General features: G+C 43.7%; 1 protein-coding gene across 1 annotated transcript; it reads right to left on the reverse strand.

The window, feature by feature from the left end:
* Positions 1 to 9,295: 9,295 nt before the first annotated feature.
* On the reverse strand, positions 9,296 to 10,240 carry LOC144225327 (olfactory receptor 8A1). Its single transcript, XM_077756488.1, has one exon. It carries the CDS (start codon positions 10,223 to 10,225, stop codon positions 9,296 to 9,298), a length of 930 nt encoding a protein of 309 aa, XP_077612614.1. The 5' UTR covers positions 10,226 to 10,240.
* Positions 10,241 to 12,021: the final 1,781 nt, after the last annotated feature.

The raw sequence follows: 12,021 nt of genomic DNA on the forward strand, positions 1-12,021 counted from the left end.
CTACCAAGAAAACGGTGGAGGGGCTTATGAATAGTTACAGGATATGAGAGCTGTTCCCTGGCCCAAATACTCTCCTTCCCACTCCTTTCCCTTGGGTGCTCCAATTGGTTAGCTTCTGTTACAGCCAGTGATGTTTCTTAGCTGGAAGAAACAGTCTGACTCTGGTGAACTTCAGCAGCAAAGACATTTATTGAAAAGATGTGGGGTAATTCACAAAACTGTACAGAACATAGGAACCAAGTTTAGGAAATAATCAGGATCCATGGAAAGCCCAGTGGCTAGAATCAGTTATGGCCACAAGTAAGGAATGTGATGCTTTAAGTCACACTGGGCATTGGCCATTACCAGTGGTCCCATTACCACGACGTATCACAGCTGGTTGCCAGAGGTCAATATCTTTAACTTTCCATGATGGACTCAAAATTCTCCTTGCTTCTTTGTACCATTGGCTCTGAAAAAAGCAAAGTCCTAAGTGGGAGAATCTGACTGGCTGAAGTGTCTCTGTACCTTTTAGACATCTGGGGAGCATTGTCTGGCCTTACTTCCTACCAACTGGGGAGATTTGAACACTCAAACCAGCTCAGTTTTCCAGACAGGGAAGGGGATTCTGGTGCTGGGGTGCTGAATATCTACAACACTCTACCCTTCAGGTCTCTGAATTTCACTTCCTCCGAGAAGCTATCCCTGACCTTGGAAATTCAATTTGGTTTCCCCATTTAATGCTTCCATCCAACCCTGTACTTTCCTTTGGAGCATTACCACACTTCTAATTCCAATTAATAACATCTAGGGCCTCTTAATGATGAAGGTTTGATGTGAGGTGTTACAACTCATAGATTTAGCATGAATTCAAGGTTCATATACATGGGAGTGCAGGTGTGGTTAGGGTCTTCAGGGGAGAGGGTTTTCCTTTTTTCCCTGTTCCATCCAGAGTCAAGACTGACACCAGCTTGTGTCCTTGTGCTCCGCCTGTGTGGGGCAGTTTTCTTGTAGTTCATTCACTCAAGTGTCACTTTCTTTGAGTGTGGGTTTATGAGTGTGGTAGGTGGTGACATGGTCTCAAATCCTAGTCTGCATTGTGCTAACTCCCCCGGCTGCATCTCTTGCCCCTCTTATGTGAAAATCCAGGTTCGTGGCCTCCAAGAACACCCCCAGGTCAACACTGGCTCAAGCACTATCAGATTCTGCTTTCTTAACGTTTTTTCTTTGTCTTTACAGCAACTTTCCTTACTTTCCCATAAAGCATACCATATAATGACAGGTCGCTTTAATATTGTCCATCCATTATTTTTATGTCTATAGTGATAGGTTTTTTTTCTGATTATATAGCCAGAAATATTTATAGTTTCAATAAGTCTTTTAATTTAATGAACAGGTGCTTTAATAATCATTTTCATTTATTTCTCTTTCATGCGTCTCTTGGTCACTTTTGTGTACTTGGTGAATCTTCCATTAAAAATTTTGGAACTGAGATTGACTCTTAGGGTGGGAGAGAGGTGATTGGACCAAGAGACTCTATCCTGGATATTTCTCTGTCCCTTCTTTTCATGTCCACCCACCAGCATACAGGCCTCAGAGTGCCTCTACTTCTCAACAGTGGACAAATGACCACAACCTGGCTGCCCAGTGGTGCATCTTGAGATGTAAGGCCAGAGGGTTCTACTATGACTGCTCTAAAGGCTAGGGGATGACAAAAGGAAAATAAGGTTGAACCAAGTCCACAGAATACATCTTATGAGATGTTGTTTAATCATTATCAGCTTTGGGAGTACTACAGAGGTATCCACACCACAGCTCCTATTGAGAGGCCACCCTTTCCCTTCACCACGCAGGATCATATTTGGACCTGTCTATTTCTCAAAGCCCAAACTGAGGACGGGATGTCAAATCCTCTCCCTTTTTCCATCTAGGCCCCTGTTCTTACAATGTTGATTTCATGTATGAGAATCCATTTATCTTCTAGGTGATTGGCCCTGGCAACACCTTTTCTCTGTAGGAGAAGAAACCAGCAGGGCATCTTTTGTTCTGACAGTAAATGAAGGCATCAGAATTTGCACTCAGGCTGGCCTGACAACTAAACTCATGCAGTTGGTGCTGTATGGTGCCACCACAAGGTTCTCATTGCTCTGAGCATCTAGGTGATAATTTTCACTTTGAGACCATGTGGCTTTATATGTAAATTTCCAATTTTAATGTAAATAAATACATGGTTTCTTAAAAAAGAGCTTGATCTTTTAAGATATACTTCTGGGATGTGCACTTGTATGTTTGCTCTGCTTCTTACTAATCCCCAAGTTTGACTTAATTACTCCACTTTTGTTAACTTCAGCTTACTTTATCTGTAAAATGGTAATACTACCAATATCTTATGTACCAAATTGTGACACCTTGATGCTCTTTTGATGCTGGGTTTTTAGAATGTTGACAGCCAGTCTCATGGACACATTCCTTGCCATCCCAACCCAGCCTTAAATAAGGAGGCTGAAGAACCTCCTGGTGAAGCTGACAAGCCTAAAAGGTTATATATACATACTGACAAAGAGGCTTACATCCCTTTTAACTAAAACAGTGCTTCTCAGAATGTGGTCCCCAACTTAGCAGCATCAGCATCACCTGGAAATTTGTTAGAAATGCAGATTTTCAATTCTCACCCTGGAGCTAGTAAATCAGAAGCTCTGGGGTGCAGACTTGCACGTTGTTTTCCTAAGCCTCCTAGGTCGTTCTGATGTAGGCTAAAGTTTGAGACTCACTCGTTTATCAGTCAATGACCTATTTCAACTACATTGGGGTCTTAGGCCATGAAACAATTATGGTGCCCACTCTCCCTCCACCACAAGAAATTCAAAATATAATTTTAATATTTGAAATGAAAAAAATTCCATAGATTCTAAAATTACAGTAGTTTCAAGCCTTTTTAAATTGGGGAATTGTGGAGATGTTTTCCAAAATCTTTTCGGTATCCTGATTCGCTGGTGCCCTAGCACAGGCTTCATCTGCTTGTTTCATTTCTTCCAGCCCAGCCCACAGTAATGAAACTTGGTCAACATATGCTTGACCTATGGGGCTGTCTTATGCTAAGTTCCATGCAAAAACAGGAATAAGGTGGTGGAACTCTCTCCCACCGCATTATGTGGTGACAGCAACGTAGTGGAGAGGAATTCCTGGGCCAGGGACATCAGTGGCAGGAGAAAGTTCATCTCTGAACATGACTCTCTGTTGGTCACCAGGGCTTCCAAGAGCATGTGCCCTGCAGCTGTGTGTACAAGCAACAAGATACTGCTGAGCACTATGGGAGGGGTGGGGATGGGTGGGGAGACAGAGGCAGCAGGTGGGATCCCTGGATCAGCAGGGTGAGGACAGGACAGCTTTCAGTGGCTGGCTCTCAGCAGGTGTCTATGCTAGGAGCAAGAGATGCTTCTCTAACTGTCCAGGCCTCTGATAATTAGAGGGAGGCTTGGCTTTGCGAGAGTCTTTTCTGGAGGAGGATCCAACTTCAGCTGGGACTGGTACCCAGACTGCTTAACCTTAGATGTCCCTGAGCTGGTGGAGCTCCACTGCTTTGTGCTAAAGTCTCAAAAATGAGGGAGTTTCAGCATGGTGGTGGAGAGAGGGAAGCAACGGGCCAGCGAACCTCTGTAATTGGTGTGGGAGTTGAGTGGAATTTGCTTAAATGTATCGAAGGCTCTAATTTTGTGGTTTGGAATAAGAATGGAACCCCAAGACTCTGGGATTATTACACTTGCATTTTATTCTTTTTTCCCAACTAAGGTTTTAACTCTGGACTGTGGTTCCTCTTCCAAAACTGCTGCACATATGATGCTAAAGACCATCCTTTCCATACCCTCACCCTGGAACATTTTCCAAGCAGTTTCAACTACATTAGATCCTTCTGAAAAGCTCTGGAATGCATAGGAGGATACAAAAGTACAAAAAGCATGAGCTTTCAATGCTGCAGTCAAAAGATCAGGGATGGGGGGCGCCTGGGTGGCTTAGTTGGTTAAGCGTCCGACTTTCGCTTTGGTCATGATCTCGCGGTTGGTGGGTTCGAGCCCCGCGTCGGGCTCTGTGCTGACTGCCAGCTCAGAGCCTGGAGCCTGTTTCAGAGTCTGTGACTCCCTCTCTCTCTGACCCTCCCCTGCTCATGCTGTCTCTCTCTCTCTCTCTCTCTCTCTCTCTCCCCCCCTAGAAATAAATAAAAAATTTTTTAAAAAAAGATCAGGGATGGTACTATCAATTTTTTTGCTGTGTAACTTTTGAGGAACTGAATAGACAAACACATAATGGCCAGACCATGTGTAAGAATAGAATTCTTACCCATAATCTCTGTGGCAACCAGCCTGCAAAGTCGAATCACAGCCTCTGCAACAATCAGCCTGGAACGCTCAGGATTCAGTTGTTGACTGCCAGCTTTGCTGATTTCTGCCATCCGTTCCAACTATGTTGGAAACAACCAGAGAAAGCCAAATATGTTCCCCAAACCAATCACATAGGGAGTACTGTCTCTAGTTAGCCTGTCTTCAGCTTCCCCATGCCAACCACCCCCAATTAGAGCACCTCTGAAGACGTTCTCCTTCTTCTTACGAGTCTCTACCAAAGGCAAGCACTGAATAAGCAGACTTTGCTGGTTCTTGTTTGGTGGTCTTTGTTTTTTCCACACTTTGGACAACCCACTTAGCCTGATTTTTCTTATTTGTAAACTGCATATAAGATCATCTCATAAGATGGTAGGTATTGATTGATACTGAACATTAAGGTACCCTTTAAAAAACAATTAATTGAGGTGTGATTGACATACAGAATGCTGTATATATTTAATGTATACAACTTGATGAGCTTGGGGATAAGTATACATCCATGAAACCATCACCACATTTATGTATGCCATGAACATACGCATCACCTCCACAAATTTCCTTCTGTCCCCTATTAAAAAATTTTTATGTGTTATAAGAATACAAGATAAGATTTACCATCTTAACACATTTTTAAGTATATGATATAGTACTGTTAACTAAAGGCAAAAAAGGAAGACACCCTTTGAGGTTTAGGCTGAACATCTCAGAGGACACACAAGAAAAAATGTGCCATGTGTAAATATTCCTTGTATCTCTAATAGTATGAAAAAAGAATAAGAAATTTATGCACTCACATAACCTTCCTCTCTTTTTTAGAAAACACTATGCCACACCATAATACATAGAAAAAAAATACCCCGAGAACGCTGAAATTAGTCTCAAACTTAATATGATTTTCTCATAAAGAATAGTCTTCTGCATATAAATTTGAATTCAGTCTTAAAAAAAGATGCTTTGGGGGCATCTGGGTGGCTCAGTCGGTTAAGTGTCTGACTTTGGCTCAGGTCATGATCTTACAGCTCGTGAGTTTGAGCCCTAAGTCAGGCTCTGTGCTGATAGCTTGGAGCCTGGAGCTTGGTTCAGATTCTGCCTCCCTCTCTCTCTGCCCATCCTCTGCTCATGCTCTGACTATCTCTCTCTCTGTTTCTCAAAAATAAATAAAATAGAGTGTAATATGAGGGACAAACATATCTTATCCGCCACTGTAGGACTTGCCATTCAGGGAGAGGAGAAGCAGCTGTGGGCAGACACATGGGCAAAGATCACCTCCCTCCATAGCAGTCTTCTTAGACTCTGTGAGAGGTGCTCCATCCCTGGCCTTTTCTGGCTGTGCCCTTCCCTCCCCGCCCCTCCCCTGCCCCCAGATGAACAGATCCAGGGGAATGTGCCCAGCCAGAGCCTCTGTACCTCATTCTGCACTTGCTCTCAGTTTGGGAATAGTAGAATTTCAGTTCAATTTCAAATACCCTTTACCTGCTTATTAGGCTCTTCCTGAGGTCCATCCCCTAAAAGCAGACCACGCAGCTGGCTGTTCCTCCTGAAGCCAAAGGGATTAGCAAGGGGTGGCTGCATGCAGGGGATAGGGACAGAACTGGCACAAGACTCCACATGTGTGTCTGTGTGAGGCCCCTTGTGAAGTGGGACAGCAACAGCGGTGGGAAAGGGAGGGGGCAAGCTGTGGCCATGGCAGGGGGCTGGGACCAGGCAGAGCCTTCCTGTAATATCACATTCTGGTGCGGAACTCTTAGCATCCTGAGATTTCTAAATTTGAACTTGGCATTCTAGCTTGTTATGAAGGTATATTTGTCAAGGTAGGAAGAAGAAAATATTTAACATTTTGTTAGCTTATTTTTAACTTCTAAATATTCAGAGACCCTTTCTCCATGCCTCACAAATATTAGGGGGTGGGCCTGCCTGACCCCCCCAGTCAGCCGTTCGGTGGCTGGCTCTGATCCAGAGCTTCTCTGGCGTGTTGATTGATATGTATCTGATGGAGGGTGGTGAGTCCAGAAAAAGGAAATTTTATTTCTGTTTTCCCACCCCTTATTTCCATGCCTCTTATCTCTCTGGGTAGCCATTCTAACCTACTTAATGTATATTTTATGTTATTTTTTCTTTCTAAATGTGTTTTTTCTGGTTTGTGTGAAAGTAATTTTGTATTCATAAATAATATTGTGCTTTATATCCTGCACAGCACTGGAGCTCTCTCTAGGCTATATCGCCCATAGCTAATCCTCTGCTTCTAACTGCTGCCAAGTCTCTGCTATAGTTTATCCATTTGCATACCCAGTGGTGGGTGTAAAGAGATATTCATTATTTTAATTCGCACTTCTCTGATTAGTAATTGGTTTAAGCATCTCTTCATATGCTTGGCGGCCCTTACTTAGGGTTTTCTCATCTGTAAAATGTTTGTTGTATACACCTTGCCCAGTTTTTTCTGCTGCTGATTTTCTTCTTATTGGTTTGCCCCCATTTCTAATATATGATAGTTAGATAATGTCTTCCATGCTATTTCTATTAACTCTATCTGCTGTGTCCTTTGCTGAACAAACATCCTGTGAAATGAAATTCATATGAAATTCGCCAATTTATTTGGCCCTATGCCTTCTCACCTTCAGCTAACAAATATTCCTACATTTTTTCCTAAATAGAGGGGATCAATAGTGATAGAGATCTCATCTCTGGAGAAAGGTCAGGAAAAAAATGTTTGGCCACTTGGGAATGGCTCTTTCTTTTTTTTAATGTTCATTTTTGAGAGAGAGAGAGTAGGGAAGGGGCAGAGAGAGAGGGAGACACAAAATCTGAAGCAGGCTGCAGGCCCTGAGCTGTCAGCACAGAGCTGGACGCGGGGTTCAAAACCACAAACTGTGAGATCATGACCTGAGCCGAAGCCAATTGCTTAACCAACTGAGCCACTCAGGCACCTCATGAATGGCTTTCAATATCCATTCTGCTCTCATTCTAGTCAGGTCAAAGACTCAAAATTTCACACCCAGATTCCCTGGTAGCTGGAGCTCTGTGATGTGAATTAATTACCATTTGAAAGGTGGCATGAGGTTCTCACACTTCAGTGTGTCTCAGAATCACCTGAGGGTTCATGAAAGCACAGCTTGCTGGGCCTGCCCATGAATTTGTGGGTCCGAAGCCTATACAGGGCCTGAAAATGTACATTTCTAACAAGTTTCCAGGTGATGCTAATCCCCGGGTCCACTATCATGAGTGTGAGAGGCAATTTTCACTGTGGTGGTAGTGATGGTGGCAGTGGTGATGGTGCCAGTAGGAGCTGCTGGACCTCTAAGTCATGTCTTGTGGAGTCACTCAGGGGCCTCCTCACCCCTTCTCCTGTCATTAAAACATGTGTTAGCAACAAGTTTCCTGTATTATAGTCCTTTCTGCTTGAGACCATTGGAGTTATTTCCGTTTCCCATAATAAGCCATCGCTTGACACAATCGCATACCAAAAATTGCTATAAATGACGAGAGGTTGTCCATAAATCCTTTGCCCTGTGTCAGGCTGCTGAGTCTAACTCTTTCATCCTTGGTACTCTAATAGGCAAGGGGAGCAGGGAGAAATTTTGTTCCGAGGCCACTGGATTTACTGAGTGAGGCTGACAGAGCTATCAGGACAAGAAATTGTGTAGCAATGTGTCATCTGGAGGGACCCATCATCCTGCTTTGTCTGGGGCCCGGAGATTTCCCAAGATGTAGGGCTTCCAGTGCTAAACCTGGGAAAGGGCCCGGCAAACTGGGTCAAGTTGGTTACTGTAGAGTAGTCTTTCCTAAGTCATCTTGAAGAAGTTTTCTGTAAAGGGGAAGAGGCTAGGGCAGGCGATAAAAGGTACGGATCTGTGAAATTATTTTTTGGAGGTATTTGACATCAGAAGAGCATAATTGGGTCAGGCTTAACAGGCTGTTCAAATGGAGTGTTGGCCTAAAGCAGAGGGGATAATGTGTGAGAGTCAAGACTGTGGGCTCTGAGGTTCTTAGACTTGGATCCTGGTGTTGCTTGTTTGCCAGTGATGTGATCTTAGCACGTTACTAAACTAAGTTTCCATATTTGTGAAATGAGGATAACAACAGTACCTACATGTAATGAGGCATAATTGTAATAATGTATATAAAACATTTAGGGGGGTTGCATTGCTCAGAGTAAGCACCTTAAAACATGTGACTGGCTCTTGTTATTTTTATTGTCACTATGGAATTATATAAAAGGGTCTCATAGAGGTTCTTGGGCAGGAACAGAGAGAAGTGAAGGCAAGGAAGGAGGTCTGGATGAAGAAGGAGCTGTGTATCACTTCTTGTTGATTCTCACATTCACCTCTATTTGCCTTCTACACTCCCAGGCACGCACGCACACACACACACAAAAAGAATTGGATTAAGTACTCGTTTCTGTAGGGAAGGTAACAAAACAATGGATGATGTTCAAACTCAATGCTGAAGGTTTATTTTATTTTAAAGCTCATTGATTTCTGAGAGAGACAGAGACAGTGTGAATGGGGAGGGGCGGGGAGAGAGGGAAGAGAGAGAATCCCAAGTAGGCTCCATGTTATTAGTACAGAGCCTGATGCAGGGCTTGAACTCATGAAACTGTGAGATCATGATCTGAGCTGAAACCAAGAATTTCAGCTTAAGTGACTGAGCCACCAAGGTGCCCCTCAATGCTGAAAGTTTAATGTTTTTAGTAAATGTTTACCAAAGGGTTCAGGACAGAGAAAATGGACATCAAGTGAAAGAAAGCAAGAACCTGAAATGATTTTATTTTAAACAGAAATGAGAGTCCAAAGAGGGAGGGAAGGAAGAGGGATGAAGGGGAGGAGGTGTTCACCCAACCATGTAGTCAAGGGACTGCTTCCCATCATGGCTGGACAAGCATTCAGAGGGCTTCCCTCTATATAACGACTTAATTTTAAAATCAAGAAAGAATAACATTTACCTCAAAACATTTTTCTCCTTAGTGTTTTCTGCACAGCAGCCTTTACCTCCTTATTCCTCAAGCTGTAGATCAGGGGGTTCAGCATGGGGATCACTGTGGTGTAGAACACGGAGGCCACATTCTCCTTGGCCACAGAACTGGCCGTGGAGGGTTTTAAGTACATGAACGCAGTAGATCCATAGAACATTCCCACAGCTGCAAGGTGAGAGCTGCAGGTGCTGAAGGCTTTGGACCTGCCTTCTGTGGTGCTGATGTGGAGGATGCTGGAGAGGATGAAGACGTAGGAAACAAGGACTGTTAAGCTGGTGACTACGATGTTGAATCCCGCTAAAAAGAAGACTGTCATCTCAATATGATAGGTGCTAGAGCAGGAGAGCTTCATGAGGGGCACGATGTCACAGAAGTAATGACTGATGAGGCGCTCACAGTAGGACAGTTTTAACATGAGGCCAGTGTCTATTGTTGCGCCAATGAACGCCATGGCATAGACCACAGCCAACAGTAAAGAGCACACTTGAGGAGACATGATGACATTGTAGAGCAAAGGGGTATAGATGGCGACACAGCGGTCATAGGCCATCACTGTCAGCATGTAACACTCTGCAACGACAAACACAACAAAGAAGTAGAGCTGTGACATGCACCCCGCATAGGAGATGATATTCTTCTCTGACACAAAGTTCACCAGCATTTTAGGGGTAATGACAGAGGAGTAGCAGAGATCCACAAGTGACAGATTGCTGAGGAAGTAGTACATGGGGGTGTGAAGCTGAGCATTCAGACAAATCAGTGTGAACATGCCCAGGTTCCCTATGACGGTGACCAAGTAGATCCCAAGGAAGAGGAGGAAGAGAGGGAGCTGGAGCTCTGGCCGATTTGTCAATCCCCTGAGAATAAAGTCGGTCACTGTAGAGTGATTTTCAGCAGCCATTCTCCTGTGATTGGGAGCCCTGTGAGGATGGGAGAGAAGAGCCCATGAAAACCTGCATCTTAGACTTCTTGGAAAGCTGATTTTGAGCATTTGGGGTCAGCTGGGTGATCCTGGGCTCATCCCTTCCTCTTGCTGTTGGCTGGGAGGAAGACCAGGCACTGGGTGCTTCAAAGCTCACGAGGATGAGAAGAAAACGGGACAAGATGTGGAGCTTTTACCACTTTGATGTTTCTCAAATACCCTACAGCAATGTTTCTTAGAGTGCAATCCTCGGACCAGCAGCATCAGCATCATGTTAGAGACACAGCTCTCAGGCCTCACCCAGGACCTACCAGTCAGAAACTCTGGGATTGGGGCCAGCAATCTGGGTTGAACACTCTCTCCACATGATGCTGATAGATGCTCAGGTCTGAGAACCTCGATCCTATAGGTAAAAAGCAGCACACTTCATATTTTGTGCTTGGACATGCTTCAGAAATAAAATTTCCTTGTCATCTGTGCAATTCCCAAATAGTTTCTGAATGTGAACACACAGATACCCTTTTCAAATTGACACAGTGCCAGGGTAGTGTGGTAGTTACAGCCATATCATTGAGTGACAAGTCAGTTTCTGTATCTGAAAGATGAAAATGAGAACAAAGAACCCCAATAATTAGACAGCAACTACTAACAGGCAAGATGAGTTCCCTCATGTCTAGGGAGAGAAAGTAACATTTTAATCAGGCCAAATGACCATGTCTCAGCCTGGGATGACAAGCTTGCACAAAATTCAGCAAAATTCACAAAAAAGAAAAAAAACCCACACCTCCAACCCTCCCCCCCCAAAAAAAAGAACTGTCACAACATATTTTGTCATGCTCCCCAGGAGCTGCCACACTGTGAAACGACCAGAAATAGTGTATCCTGCTTGTCACCCTGCTCCTGAAACTTGTAATTTGGGACCTGAATCTGACCAATCTCTGCAGAGGGCACAGAACTTGTGGGTTTTGCCTATTTAACTCCAAGCCTGAACCTTCCCTGACGGAGCTACTTTGGTTTGCAGCCCAGTGCTGTGGCTCCTTGGTTTATAAACTGCACAGCAATGAAGCTTTTCTTCTGATGAAGTCTTTGCATTTAAGCCACCAGTTGCTTGGGTGGCTTAGTCAGTTAAGTGTCCAACTTCAGCTCAGGTCATTATCTCACCATTCATGGATTCTAGTCTCGCCTCAGGCTGTATGCTGACAGCTCAGAGTCTGGAGCCTGCATGGAGTCTGTATCTCCCTCTCTGTTTGAAACACCCCCCACCCCACGTACATTCTCTCTCTCTCTCTCAAAATTAAATACACATTAAAAAATATTTTTTTAAATAAATCAATTTCCAAGGTGGTTGTAAAAATAACATGGGAAAAATGCATACTTAGACATTTTTTTCAAGCACTCAGTTCTCATAAAAGTGAGTTGTCATTAGGTGTCTGGAATTTGTTCTTAGATTTTTACTGGACATGAGGCTCTAAGACAGTGGTTCTCAACATTGACTGTACTGTAATCACCTGGAACATTTACAAAGTACTGATGCCTGGGCTCCACCCACAGATGTTCAGATTTAATTGATCTACGGTGCAGATTATATAGAACAGAATAAGTGCTCAATAGCTGTTATTGTTACGATGATGTTCAGATTGTAACATCAAACCAAGTCTCATTATTTCCTTAATAGCATGACACTCAAAATGTCGACATGTCCCTAAGAAGCATGGATCATCATTGCTGGATATGATGCTTACAGACATCCCATCTCTAAGATACATCTCTTTGTC

This window comes from Crocuta crocuta, unplaced genomic scaffold, assembly GCF_008692635.1.
Source record: "Crocuta crocuta isolate KB4526 unplaced genomic scaffold, BGI_CrCroc_1.0 scaffold172, whole genome shotgun sequence".
In the NCBI taxonomy this organism is placed as follows: domain Eukaryota; kingdom Metazoa; phylum Chordata; class Mammalia; order Carnivora; family Hyaenidae; genus Crocuta; species Crocuta crocuta.